This window comes from Micropterus salmoides, unplaced genomic scaffold, assembly GCF_014851395.1.
Source record: "Micropterus salmoides isolate LMB-PRFRI ecotype aquatic unplaced genomic scaffold, ASM1485139v1 Ms_hic_scaffold_4, whole genome shotgun sequence".
Classification (NCBI taxonomy): domain Eukaryota; kingdom Metazoa; phylum Chordata; class Actinopteri; order Centrarchiformes; family Centrarchidae; genus Micropterus; species Micropterus salmoides.
Window position 1 is genome coordinate 10694061 of NW_024043372.1, and position 13836 is coordinate 10707896.

The window sequence follows — 13836 nt, forward strand, 5'->3', positions numbered from 1 at the left end:
ATGAATCCACAAACCGCTTAATCAATGCCAGATAAATCGATGCGATCGATTTTGCGGCCGGGTTTTATACTTCCTGCGCAGCCTTTTCTCCTTCCTTTTTGCTGAAATTCGTAGCCATGGCCCCGATTGTGAGTAGTGAAACGATCAAATAAACTACATACAGACGATGTGTTTTAACTTGTCTTTCGCATTCGTAGAAGCGTAAATCTCTAGTGTACAGCAACAGAGGAGCCACGGATGGTTTAGCCTTTTTATTTAGCTTTGTTTACTGTGTCGTCTAACACCACGTTGGGCTAACTGCTAACGAGAATGCTAACGATAGCTAGCAGTAGTCATCGGGGAACATCAGGAGTGAAGTTTTATGTGAAGTACAGAAAAAACAGCTTATCACTTATGATATTTCGACATAATTGGCAATTTTATTTCGCCTGTGTTACAATAACAGTTTTTTAAGTTACATTATGTGGCGATGGTTGTCTGTATGAGTTTTTGAACCCTCTCAATGTCTGTGCTAGAAAAAGCAGGTGGTCAAGAAGCAGGGTGGGAAGAGGAAGAAGCAGATCCTGAAGTTTACCCTGGACTGCACTCACCCTGTAGAGGATGGCATCATGGATGCTGCAAACTTTGTGAGTAGACCAGTTCAGACACCTTGTGTGTTAAACAGCGTGCAACACTGTCAGTCAAGAGCACTGAGTGTCAAACACTGCTGTCATATCAGTGGGATCAATCCCGAGTCACTGTATTTGATGGTTGCTGTCAGTTCACAGTAGAAAGAAAGACATAATCCAGTGTGGTTTTAATAGAAACTAACAATGTGTCACCTGTCAGTACTTGGAAGAGTTTTTACCTGTACATCTGACACCTTTTGAAATGAAATTAAGGCTGCTGTGTGTGACCTGCTGTGACCTTACACTTAACAGGAACAGTTCCTGCAGGAGCGCATCAAGGTGAACGGCAAAGCTGGAAACCTTGGCGGTGGTGTGGTGTCTATTGAAAGGAGCAAGAGTAAAATCTCGGTCAACTCTGAAGTTCCCTTCTCAAAGAGGTACTAAACACAATGCGACTCTTATCAGTCAAGTAATAACCGGTGACAAAATGTCACTATACATAAACCTATCTAATTTGATATGGTGTTTTTGCAAGTCGTAGTCGTACTCCGCCTGAAATGTGTCTTCTTATTACTCACTCTTGGAGACTTCAAATGTTGCCTGTAAAAGTTTGTGGTTTACCACTAAATGGAAGCTGTGTGTGAGAGGTTGAGAACTAAGCCTGAAAAACATGTTTAAAAAAAATTACTTAACATCATCTACTTTTCTTCAGTTTTGCCTTTACCACAGATGTGATGAAGAATGGTTAAAGGTTCCTTTCTAATGCACGAAGCAAACTGTTTTGAGTTTCAGCATTGATAGAATAAGTGTGGTTTTGCCTGTGGTTCAGGCATTAAATGCCTAAGGACTGTGAGGTACACCTGATACTAATATAATAATAATAATAATAATGGAGCGCTTCAGAGGAAAGGGGTGGGAATCTACCCTCAACCACCACCAATGTGTAGCACCAACTTGGGTGATGCACGGCAGCCATTTTGCACCAGAACGCTCACCACACACCAGCTTGATGTGGTGAGGGAGAAAAAAACAGCTAATTACCCTTGGGGAAACTTAAGTTTATCTACTTTCATACACTTTGGGATGGGCAGAAAATACTGTATCTCAGATATTTCTGTCTTTTCCATTTAATCTTTTACTTTTAGCTTGTGGAAATGGGAGATTGGGATAATTTGTGGACTTCATAGTGGTATCTAGCTGTGCAGTCAGTGGGGCTTTATTTGTACAAATCTTTTCTGCAGAGGCTTGTGCCACCAGCCCAATACAATAAGTGGGATTTTGTTTTCCATCAGGAACTACTCTATTGAAGGAACAGTAACAAACAACAAAATAAAATTTTAAAAAGCCTTATTTACAGCAGACTGACTTGATATAGCAGGAAAAGCATGGTTCTGTTCAGTTGTCCCAGCTAAGCTGTGACAGTGAGCCAGCATGCACAATAACAGGGCCCTGAAATCAGGAGTGTATCTATGTTCGCAGGTTCCTGTGCTTCTAACCCTAGAACTGGGGGTCATTGTCATGTTCCCAGTATGTGTCATGTATATCTAGGGGACACAGGAGGAACATATAAATGACCCCCTGAAATCAAAGCACTGAGGTGTCAAAATGTTTTTGTCTCAATTTCATCAGCAAAGAGATGTTGCTGTTGAGCAACTTATTTGTATTTCAACACTTCGAGTACCACCAACAAAGTCCATTTTAACTCATTCTGTGTATATACTGCAAAGGTTAAGTGGGTAAAAGTCTACTACTGTAACAGTCAGTGCACTGGCTAAGTTAAAACATATACGAAGAGAAGTCAAGATGATCTGCATAAACTAATTCAAAGAATTGACAAGAATAAACAGGTGCATGACGACTATTTCAGTCTGAGCTAGGAACACCACCACCAGAGGGTGACTCTAACACTATCTTTCTTAATTGGAGCTCTTAATATTATGACTGAGGTGTTACTATTATTTCCACTGTAATTAATCTGTGTAAAGTAGGTCTGCCATATTATGCTCAGATTGATTCAATTATACATACACTGCATATCTGCAAGTGACAAACAATACTTGCTTAATCCGTGTGCTTGAAGGTAATAAGTCCTGAGAACCCCAGATCTGGAAACAGCTTTTCTTATTTGAATTGACCTGTATGTCATTTCAGGCCAGTTAATAATCCATAATACAAAAAACTTGCTTTACCCAATTTTGTAATTAAATTAGGATTTTATTGCATTATGGCTAAATGCATATTATTGCATGTTATTATCAGCCTTATCCCTGCAAACTCTGGTGTAGAGTCAAAGTGAATAGAAAAGAATACAACTTTATTAATCCCTCTAACGGAAAGTCAGTTTTTTACACTCTGGTATTACATACATTTTACACATGCCCTGCAATATGGCAGAGCGGCAGTGCCCAGGAGGTGAACTGGCACCTCTCCAGCTAGCAGTCCACACTTTGGTAGCTGAATTATAGGGATAATCTATGTATGACCTATTTTTGACAGATTTTTCTGTAATGTTTTCTCCATTCTCCTCGTCTCTGTCAGGTACTTGAAGTATCTTACCAAGAAGTATCTGAAAAAGAACAACCTCAGGGACTGGCTGCGGGTCGTGGCCAACACCAAGGAGAGCTATGAGTTGCGCTACTTCCAGATCAACCAGGACGAAGAGGAGGAGGAGGATGAAGATTAAATCTGACACCACTTTTAATAAAATTTCAAATGAGGAAAGAAAATCTGTCTTTTTTATTATTTTTTTTATTAAGCTTTAATTGTTTTTTCTTTGCATTACACAGCACAGTTGCTTATGCACAGTACATACCAGATGAATGTGTTTTTAGAAAATAATTTTTGATGCATAATTAAAACTGGCCATTAAGAGTATTTAAATTTGTCTTCTTTGGTACATTTACATGAATTGATCATCAATGAGAAAACGTTATTTTCCTTTGGTGCCATATGTACAGAAATCTGTGTCAAAGCTAATTTAATGAACAAAATGTAAAAGTATACATAGGTGCATTTTGTTAATAGAGAAAAACGTATGATAAACAACAATTATACTGATTATAAGTAATTGGAAAATGACCACAGTGAAAAAGCACCATTGCAGCATGTGCAGTCGGGACACTTCCAGCTCTTGTGTATTTCTGACATGAAGTGAAGTTGAAACTCACGTGCTGTCTCCAGTGAGCTCTCTGCGGGGTATCTTGTGTTACAGCTGTGGTAACCTTGACAACTGTTAGACCACTGGCAGTCAGGACTTCTCTCACAGCATGCAGTCATCGGGTTGTTGTCTTGGGGTGGGGGGGGGGAGTGGAAGTTTGCAAAATGAAGCCACATATTTTGAGACAGGTCGTCCCTATGGCATTAATTCAATTAGACCCCCAAAAATATTAATTGACAAACATTTTCCCTTCAGGAGAAATAAATGTTATTTCCCATTTACAGCATGGCTTCGTAATTAGAGCAAAGCTTGTGCATGAACAGCTGTGTGAGAAGAAGTTTCTGCCTCAATTCTCCGGACTTCCAAAAGGAAATGGGAAGGCGACAGGCGCGGGAGTGGATCCGACTATTAGCGGCACATGGCGATGCCGCACGGTGTTTTTTTTTTTTTTTTTTTGCACACTACTAGTTAAAGTGGTAACTAGGAAGGCATGACTAACTAGTTGTGGGTGAAATTATGGGATGTATCGTCATGGCAACAGACCAGACGTCACAATCTGGGCATGTGTGTTCCATTTTTGTCTTTCTTATTTTTCAGACTGGGAGACCTGGATAGAGATCAGTAGAAAAAAATGTAAATGTTATTTTATATTTTTCACTCCTGGACAGAGATAGCGTGCCCCAGATTCACTGCATTTTTTTTAAAAAACTGAGCGACGAATACATTTCTTTTTGGGTGAAGAAAGAGACTGAGCTGCGGCGTCTGGAGGGTTAACTTTCAGTATTCTCAGTCTAAAAGGGGGTTTGGGGGCTATGAGATAAAGATGCCGGGGTCCCTGAGTAATGAAGACGAGGGACAAGACGACATGGATTTTGAAGACGATATGCCAGGTGAGGGAAAGGGGGAGGCGGGGTGTCCTTCAGATTATTTTTGCGCCGTTACGCCTTGAATGCGGGGAAAAGGGCTTGTCCTGCGTTCCTGAGACCAGAGAGGAGGAGGAGGAGGGGTGGGGGTGCAATAAGCAGAGTCATGCTATTATTTTTTGCACGACCTAGTGTCTTAAAGGTGGGTTTTTTTGGATTTGCCTCCGGCTGTCCTCACATCCAGCCTGATTTGGGGGCATGATGAAAAAGCCTGCTGCATGGATCTGTAGGCTGTTTTTTTTCTTTCACAGGCTGCGTGCGTGTACAAGTGAATGGCTTTACCTTAAGTCCAAAAACACAAGTTTGATTTAGAGAGCTGTTTAAAAACCGTGATCAGGTATTCGGTGCTGTGTCAGGTTCTGCTGTGATGCTTCTCAATTAATGTGTGCATGTGCTTTTAAGTAGAAATGGGCTACAGTGACAACATCCGTGATCGTTTTGTAATAGAAGATGGGATGCTGTTTCCACTTGTGATCAGGAGGCTGCTCCAACTTTAAATGTTTTTCTAGCACTGCATGGCCGCAGAGGTGTGAAAGCCACGTGTAGGCTACAGGAAACTGTCCTTATCAAGTGCCCCTGGTGCCTTTACCATGGTCCTGTGCACTGTTGATGACCACGGTTAAGTCACCAACATCCCTTCAGCTCTAGGTCGTGCACTAACTGAAATGAACTGTAACCCACATTATTGACAAGCAGCTCATTCAGTTCACATGGAGGTTTCAGGCAAGCCAAATCTGTGCACTATTTCTTGTGGCTGTAAAATGAATCTGTCAGCGACTCTGGCAACACAACTGGCAATGAACCAACTGTAGTACTAATGGCAGTTCCACTACTTAAAATGTTTAAAACCAATCAAGGCACAGGGGATGTCAAGATGCCCTAATTAATTCAGATTCAGATTCATGAGCTGCATACAAGAAGCCACTTGCCAAATGATTGTCATTTTGTTTTCTTTTGGCTGTTAAGTTTGTCAATCTTCATGTTCTATGCACTAATGATAATCTGTCCTAACAATTGGTTAAACAGATAAAGCAGGTGATCAGTTAGGGAAACCCTGGTCATAGTGTTAAGTTAACTAAACACTTGACTAAAATTCTGTTTTAATTGTATAAGATTTAAATGTTGCATCATGACTACACTTCCTCTGGTCATTAGATAAACCAGTGGTGGGGTAAGCTATAGGGTATAGCTGTCATGGCTATGTCGTGTACATAAACAGCTAACAGGAATGTCGGTGGCAGCCAGATCACACCAAATCCCTAATTGCCACAGGTCTGTTCCTGGTCCAGTGGGTCAGGGGCTGAGGTGGTGAAGTGCCCCAGAATTGAATTCTACTGGGCAGAGTAGCCAGGCATCTTTATACCATGGTGTCAGTTTGGCCACTGGAGTCAATAGATTTATATATATTTTTCTTTTCGTGCAGCTCACTCTGAGCACCAGATGATTTGATGGTCTCATGTCAGGGGCAAGACTGAAAAGATGCTGCTTTGCCCTTTTCTTTCCTTTCACATCACAGTGTGGGAAAGGTGAATGGTTATAGCAATAGACTGAGTATGATAGGAAAGTTGAGAGTGTAAAAATCCAATGCAGTGTTGTCTCCAGCCATAGGCCTGCATCTTGTTAATTGCTGCTGAGTGATGTGTTACACAAAACTACGTAAGAGAGGAGTTGGTCCAAGATTTTGGTCAAAATGAAGGTATTCTCTGGTTTGAGAAAAAGTAACATACATAGGCTATCTCTAAAAAAGGAACAAGGAACATTTAGTGAGAAAATGATGACAGTTAATGAATACATTTCACATAACATGGTTGCCATGGTGCGTTTCTTGCTCATTTTTCATGCCTGTTATAGAAGTCTTGAATCTCAAAAGCTGGCTTATTTTGCACCACTGTCAGAACAAAGGGGAAACGTTAATCGCAGTACGGCTTAAATCATCGGCTCATCATTATTTACTATGATTTTCTACTAAAAAACAGGTTTTAGAAAAATCACATGTTGTGAGCCTTGTGGAGCAAAGCACACAAAGCATTATTTGTGATGATGCCTTGCGTATAAACCAACACATTGTTCCCCTGTAATATACACAATATTTTTGAAAAGCTAGATTAATACCAGCAGGCTTGCATTTAAAAGGTGTGCAGTAGGAGGAGAAAAGACAGGCATAGAGAGGGAAGGGGAGAAACAGAGAGGAGTGTTGAGCAGTTGAGGCATCATCTATGACTGCCAGCCATAGCCTCAGGGAGAACACAAGCACTGATGCGTGTCCCCAATAACCCAGTAGTTGGTTAAACATGTATGAGAAAGGAAAGGTGCAATTGATTATGGCATGTGAGTGAAGATATGTGAGTAGTAATCCAGTTAGAAAAATCTAAACATTTTCATGTGTCAGTCAGAATTACTTTCTGTCTGCCTTGATATAATTTTGTATTTTTATGTTGTTGGCAATAAACATATCAAAGGGACTCTATAAGACTGACTTACGAAGTCCCTTTGATATGATACACTATGTAGGCGAAGAATGTTATATTATAGTGAAAGGCAAATGTGTTCAAAATCAGTTGACCTGCCATTTTTAAGCTAACGACATGATCATTTATTTTTATTGTGTCGTAATGAATTGATAAAGATATTCACAGCTTTCAGTAACAGTGGTTTACATCTTTGCTGTTTAAAAAAAAAAAGTGGTCATTTCACTGACAATGACAAAGTGCTGCAAATCCATTGTTATGCTGCTGATACAGAAAGCAGTTTTGAGACAGTTTACGACCTCCATCAGCAGGCATCAGAGTGACAGACAAGGTCAGGAATCCCGGTCAGATTTTTCCCGGCATCAAGATGCTTCCATGCAATTAAAATGCAACTATGTAGAAGCACGTCCTAGGGGGACTTCAGCCCCTTACATGCTATCCTATCACAGCCTTTATTTGTTGTAGCACATAAAGTGTCCTAATTCCCTTTGTTTCACTCCGGGTGCTTACACTGTCACAGATTGTTCCATTGTGTTTTCTGTTTTAATTGTTTTGTTCTCCCCTAAAATTGAAAGATTATCATGGGCTTTTGTGTGCCTACAAATGTTATCCCCAATTGGAAAGAGGTCTATTTTTGGATCCCTCACTGTGAAAGTTGACACCATTTTTTCCTGCTGCACGTGCACAAAGCCTGTGCATGAAAGATGCTGTTTTTAAATGTGTATTTGCAGATGAACAGTGCACCATTCCAGTCTGTTTGATATCTGCTTTATATTGCACATATTTTAATCATGTCATGTCTCTAATATATATATTATTTTAATTGTGCTTTTTGGATATTATCCTTCCATCACTTTGATGATTGATGATTTTCTAATGATAGTCTCTGGATGTCTTTGTCTGAAGGTGTTTGAGTTCTCAGCTATAAGCACCTAATTAATGAATAGAGGATAACCTATGACTCTGTTTTTCCTCCTTTGTGGCAAGCAATGCTGGGCAACATTAAGTGGGCATTTCCACACGGGGGCCAACAGTGAAAGGGCTAATGTGTTTTCCAGTAAACTCTAGCTTCGTCACTTGGGAGTCGCTCATGAATCTCCCTTCTAATGGGTCAGTCCTGTGGCCAAGCCCTTGCAGGAAGGTCAGAACTGTGTCTGTGCCATCCGTCCTCACTATACAGAAGTATTGTTTGCCAAGTAGAGCTTTGGTCCTCTTTCTAACAGAATGTGGTGCCAGACCTCCCTGTGCCACATGACTGGGCGACCTCCTCCCCCCTTCCAACACCTGGTACAGCCTGGTCCATTCACCAAGCAGAACGATTATCATTCCCCTGATGGCTTTCCCTTTGGGGACTTGACAGGTCATTTACTGTAGGCAGGTTTTAGCTTATATGGCAATGCAGGTGTTAAACACAGACATCTTTTTTTTCAACCTTTTTTCAGTTCAGTTGCATTGTTGTCACACCTTCTGCCTATAAATGCGATGAATTACTGAGACAATTGAGACTTTTTTGAGAGTTTTTTCACAAGTCTATTGAAGCTGTGCGGCTGTACTTCAGACATAGCTGTGCTTTGAGCAATATACTAAAATCAGCATGCTAACATGCTCATGATGACAATGCTGATGGTAAGCATTTGTTCACCATCTTAGTTTAACGTGTTAGCATGCTAACATTTGCTAATTAGCACTAAACACAAAGTACAGCTGTAGATGGTGGGATTAGTTTTACAGGTAATTGGTCACAATTGGCAAGATTTTGGCAAATTATAAGCATTTTCCTAATTAGTAGGTAAATGTAAAGTAGGTAGGTCGTTAGGTAGGTAGATTTATTTTGTCACAATATAACAAGTTATATTCTGCTACATAGCAGACAATATACATTAATACAGGAGCAATAATAAAAATGGTATACAGAAATTAACTATAATCAATGATGATATATGTACCAGTGATAGTAGAGGACACTATGAAGCAGTGCTGAGGATGAATTTGAGCTTAAAAGTTTTATAGCTTGGGGGGAAAATCTGCTCTGTAGTCTGGTGGTGTGGCAGCTGAAACTTCATGCCCCCTCTTCCCAGAAGGCAGCAGGGTGAACAGGCTGTGGCTGGGTGGGTGCTGTCCTTTAGTATCCTTTGGGCTCTGCGTAGGCACCTCACCTCACTGATATCACTGATGCTCGGGAGATGGGTACCAATGATCTTCTGAGCAGTTTTAATCGCCCGCTGCAGATCCCTCCAGTTTGTGATGTTTCCAGTCAGGATGCTTACTATTTCTCCTCTGTAATAGCTGACAAGAACGTGGCGTGGGAATTTAGCCTTCTTTATCTTCCTCAAAAAATACAGGCGTAAAGTGTGGAGATGTGAGATGACCAAGTCAAGTTCTCTGTGATGCTGAACCTGAAACTGTTCACCTGCTCCACCTCAGTCAGAGGATCACCAAAGCAAATACAGTTCATCTTATGGGGGGCATGAATGTCTCTACCACATTTCACGACAATCCATCCAATAGTTAATGTGAGATAGATGTCACTCAAAACTACAAATGTGAACCTCATGATGGCACTAGAGGAACAGGCAGAGATTTACCAAAGTCTTTAGGATTCATCCTCTGGAAACTATGAGTGTTCAGTCCATCCAGTAGATGCTGACATATTTTGCAGGATAAGTGAAAACTTTGACCAGCTGGTGGCTGCTTCGGGTAGTTAGGATTATCCTCTGGGCACCATGAATGTCTGTACAAAATGTCTTGACAATCCATTCAGTAGTTGTTGAGATATTTCAGTCTGGACCAAAGAGTTGGACTGACGTTGCCATCCCTAGAGCCACACCACCAGCATGGCTAATGAATTAGGTGCATATAAACTTTTAAAACCTACACCAGTAACACCACACCACCACTGTCAAGTTACAGTGATTTATTGTACAAGACGCAGCGCATAGGGACACAGTCCAGCATCATCTGGTGTATCTAATCAGTGATGTGCGGTCAACCTGTCAGCCATAGTTCACTCATAAAAAGAAAGAGGTGCAGAGTGATGGGTTGGATGTGCTATCTGTAATCCACAGCTGTTTCCATCTGCATCTGAGCCGTGTCATCATCTGTGCGTCTAAGAGAGATGTAAGGCTTACTGCGTTCCCATCATGACTTGCTTGGTAGGCGGCTTACATACATCTGAGACATAAAAGAGCTCCCTGATTGAGATACTGGATACATAAACTCAAGGCTGTATTTAGAAAGAGAGAAATAAAGGAGAGATAAGCATGCGGGTGTCTGTGTGAGGTAGAAGGAAAGAATGAGGAAACAAGGCAAAAATATGAAATAGATAAACAGACACAGACAGATGGAGACATCATAGAATCTATCCCAGAACTTCTATGACATTGAATATACATCAGTGGTTGTCCTACTTTAATCAGCTATTAACCTTCAAATAATGTAATCAGTTTTAGTGCTGTAAATGCTGTAGTAGAGGCATTTGCAGCTCAAAGGCACTACTTGCATTTTACATGAAAATTAAATTTTAAGATGATTACGACCAGTGAAAAATGTCAGTCAGCAGCATTACTAAAAATATTGGGCATGTAAATCACAAGTTAACCCCAATTAGCACCAAAGAAGGGACACATTTCATCTGGTGGTCAAAGGGAACACAATGAGCCTGACATTGCCACTGATTAAAGCTTTGAGATCACTGAAGTGTATGTACTGTATGTGTGTGTGCACAGGGTACCTCCTGCTAGCTTTGCTAAATAGAGGATAAGTGGTTGATGAGGCTTGTGTGTCTACTACACAGGAATCCCTCCTCCCCAATCTCTCACTCCAGCTACCCAGGGGAGTGGTAGACTGCAGGGCTAGTGTTGGCTGATTGACTCTGATACATGTGCTGCATATTTCATGCCCTCCAGTCTGTCTGCATGAGATGCAGAGACACGCAGATAGATGGACTGAAAGAGACCGAAAGACAGTTGGACACAGAGGGAGAAAGAGAACGAGATCAGATTGACCTTTATGGGGAGGTTGCATCCTGTGTGTATTTCTCTGTGTCTCTTTATATTATATTGTTTGGGACTGTCTCTCTTCCTTACTTACTACTATGTGACCCACTATGGCATCACTGAAGTCTGCTGCGCTCAGCAGTCAGCACGTTTGTACACAGCAGCTTTGAGACACTACAGCTGACAACCAGCAGCAGGTCGCTTTAGTCCCAGCAAGCATTAAAGGCAGAAGATATGCTCAGTATACCTCAGTGGTTCTCCAGGGAGTTCCCATTTACCAGAAGAGCAGGCACTCCATCTATTTGTGCTTTGACGGGTAAAGTTGATCCACTCTCAATGATGTGTGATTATGAGGTTTATTTTGCCAAATGCTCCTGTTGGTCTGGCATTGACTCATCATTTCAATTCTTTTCATCTGACTTTATTTTCACAGTATACTAGGCCTGCAGCTAATGATTATTTTCATTATCAATTAATCTTTCTTCCTATCTTTTTGATGAGCTGTTTTGTCAGTTCCCATCACAATTTTGCCAGAGGCTTTTTTGTTAAATTTCTTCAACAATTAGATAATTATCAAAATAGTTGTCACTTCATTTACAGGCCATCGAAAAAACGATTTATCAAGTCACGATTTCAGCACTACAGTGTACAAGCCAAACTGCATTCGTCAATAGAAAGATTCAGCCTCATTACACGTTGAATTGGCTGTAGAGTTGACAAACCTTTCAGTATCAGCCACATTTCCAAATGTATTATCTTAAGTACTCTGTAGAGTATACTACATCGTATTTCTAAGCAGATGTTTTTTGTTCTGTGTGTCCAGATGAGGATGACGAAGGGGAGCGCAACGCTGTTCCTCTCACACCCCTCGACAGCTTCTTCTCTGATGACTCTCTCAAACAACAAAAGAAGAAGAAGCCCAAAAAGATGAAAGAGGGGAAAATGCCCAAAGTTAAGAAGAGGAAAAAGGAGGTAAGACGTAATTCACACTCAACACCATCTGTCATGACCTCGAACGCAACAGCTTGGCAGGCTTTGCTCTTTTGCTGTCTCTGCAATTGAATCAAAGGTGTGTTTTGGCTGCTGGACCGCCTCTGTAATCTGAATGAGAGGCAGTGGACTGTCTCAGGTTGGCAGCAGTGGCACCGTCATTGCCAATGTAAGCTGTGGGCTCCGAGGGCCAGTTTAGAGTGTAGATTTGTGCCTGTGGTGCTGGGGCTGCACTCAAGTAGCCTACAATGTTTGTGCCAAGCTAGAAAAGGGAGTCAGAGCTGGGACAGAGTGGTACAGACAGTCGAGTTCCTCTAGCATTTAGTCTCCAGCATTTAGCTGAGGTTTGAGCTGCTCTCAGCATTAACACTACTGACAGTTAACCAGATTTGTTATGGTGAGATCACTAATCACTAAGATAAGCTAAACACAAAGTTTTTACAGCGTGCCTATGTGACTTTTTGCTGTAAAAACTTTTTTTTTTTTATTACGGGTTTACAGTAAATGCTAAAAAGTTTGGTTTGCCAGGTAAAGCTGTGTACAGTTGATTTATCAGAGCTTTTTTTTTACAAATAAAAACGGCTGGAAATGAGGTTGATGATAGCAGAGTTTGTAGGCTGGTGCATCTGACGACAATTTGAATCCCATTAAATTAATAACAAGCTACCTCTAGGGTCAGACGATAGCTGATGGGTTCTGAGATCGTATTTCAGCCAATGCATTCCGCCTCTTTTGTGCTCCCCACAGACTGTTTACCTGTACGCAACCAAAGGCCGCTCAAATGTGATTGGTCAAATGGACTACAAAAGGAAACTAGAATGCTTCCAATACCAAAATCTTGTCCCTCGCCTACAGATTCTGCATTCATATATCTGTTTATAGAGATTAGTAGGCCGGTGTTACATATATTCTGTGAACATTATTATTGTGTTGAAGTCTATTTCCCATCAATTTGTGTTTCCTTGCCTTAATGTGAACCCAAGAGATTAGTCCTACCCTACCCTACCTATCAGCCAATTGTGTCTGCAACTTCTTAGCATAACTTAACTTAAGCCCTGACCCCAAAGCCAAAGTGACTTTCTTTGACATCTTGTCAAGACAAAAATTCTTAATGAGCTCACAGAATTCGAGGAGTCTCAGAATTTGGTGTAACACCAGAAAACAAAGACAATGAGCTAAAAGATAGATGTCAGCAGGTTTATCACTACACCACTAGTGTAATACTTTACTACATTACACATTAATGGGAATTTGACAAACAAAGCATCTTGTAAAGTGAGCTCTCTCATCACCAGAGAAGTCTCATCTACCTTTATTTTTCCTGATAATTTAGCCACTCAGAAGCCTTAAGAATTTTTTATTCCATGATTACAGGAATTTACTGTATTCCCAGTGCACCGTATTTCCCGCCTGTGTTGGTGATGGCTTTAACAGTGTCAGTGACATAGCCAGGATGTTCCCCTCTGCTGGCTTGAGATGCCAGCAGTGCTGTGAGGAACTTGGCTGGCCAGGCTGCCACCCGGCCCTTTGGCTGCCTGTGGTAAACACTGAGCTCTGGGTCTCACTTAGCTAATGAGGGGGGGACTCCCTCTGACACTCTGCTCTCTCTCTCTTTCTCACACACACACACACACACAGACTCTGCTCTGTATTCTCCTCTTTCTTCCCTCTCCTCTCTCACACACATCACCTCAC

The 13836-nt window shown here is 41.2% G+C and overlaps 2 protein-coding genes across 4 annotated transcripts in view; both read left to right on the top strand.

The window, feature by feature from the left end:
• Positions 1 to 22: 22 nt before the first annotated feature.
• On the top strand, positions 23 to 3334 carry rpl22 (ribosomal protein L22). Its single transcript, XM_038696303.1, has 4 exons — positions 23 to 128; positions 516 to 626; positions 921 to 1045; positions 3147 to 3334. The coding sequence occupies exons 1-4, from the start codon at positions 117 to 119 to the stop codon at positions 3289 to 3291; spliced, it is 393 nt and encodes a 130-aa protein (XP_038552231.1). The 5' UTR covers positions 23 to 116; the 3' UTR covers positions 3292 to 3334.
• Positions 3335 to 4147: 813 nt separating this feature from the next.
• The window catches only part of chd5 (chromodomain helicase DNA binding protein 5), a 40259-nt gene continuing 30570 nt past the window's right edge, over positions 4148 to 13836 (top strand). For 2 of the 3 annotated variants that reach the window (XM_038697715.1, XM_038697717.1), the window contains exons 1-2: positions 4149 to 4655; positions 11975 to 12123. In XM_038697715.1, coding sequence (XP_038553643.1) covers positions 4589 to 4655; positions 11975 to 12123 — 216 coding nt within the window. In that variant the 5' untranslated portion in view covers positions 4149 to 4588. Of the gene's footprint in view, positions 4656 to 11974; positions 12124 to 13836 lie in introns of all 3 variants that reach the window. The other variant, XM_038697716.1, reaches the window with a different exon arrangement.

What these genes read in the sequence shown, in the direction of transcription:
- rpl22 (XM_038696303.1), top strand. An exon ending in TCATGGATGCTGCAAACTTT is followed by an intron (nt 627 to 920) that starts GTGAGTAGACCA and finishes TACACTTAACAG; the next exon opens with GAACAGTTCCTGCAGGAGCG. An exon ending in GAAGTTCCCTTCTCAAAGAG is followed by an intron (nt 1,046 to 3,146) that starts GTACTAAACACA and finishes CGTCTCTGTCAG; the next exon opens with GTACTTGAAGTATCTTACCA.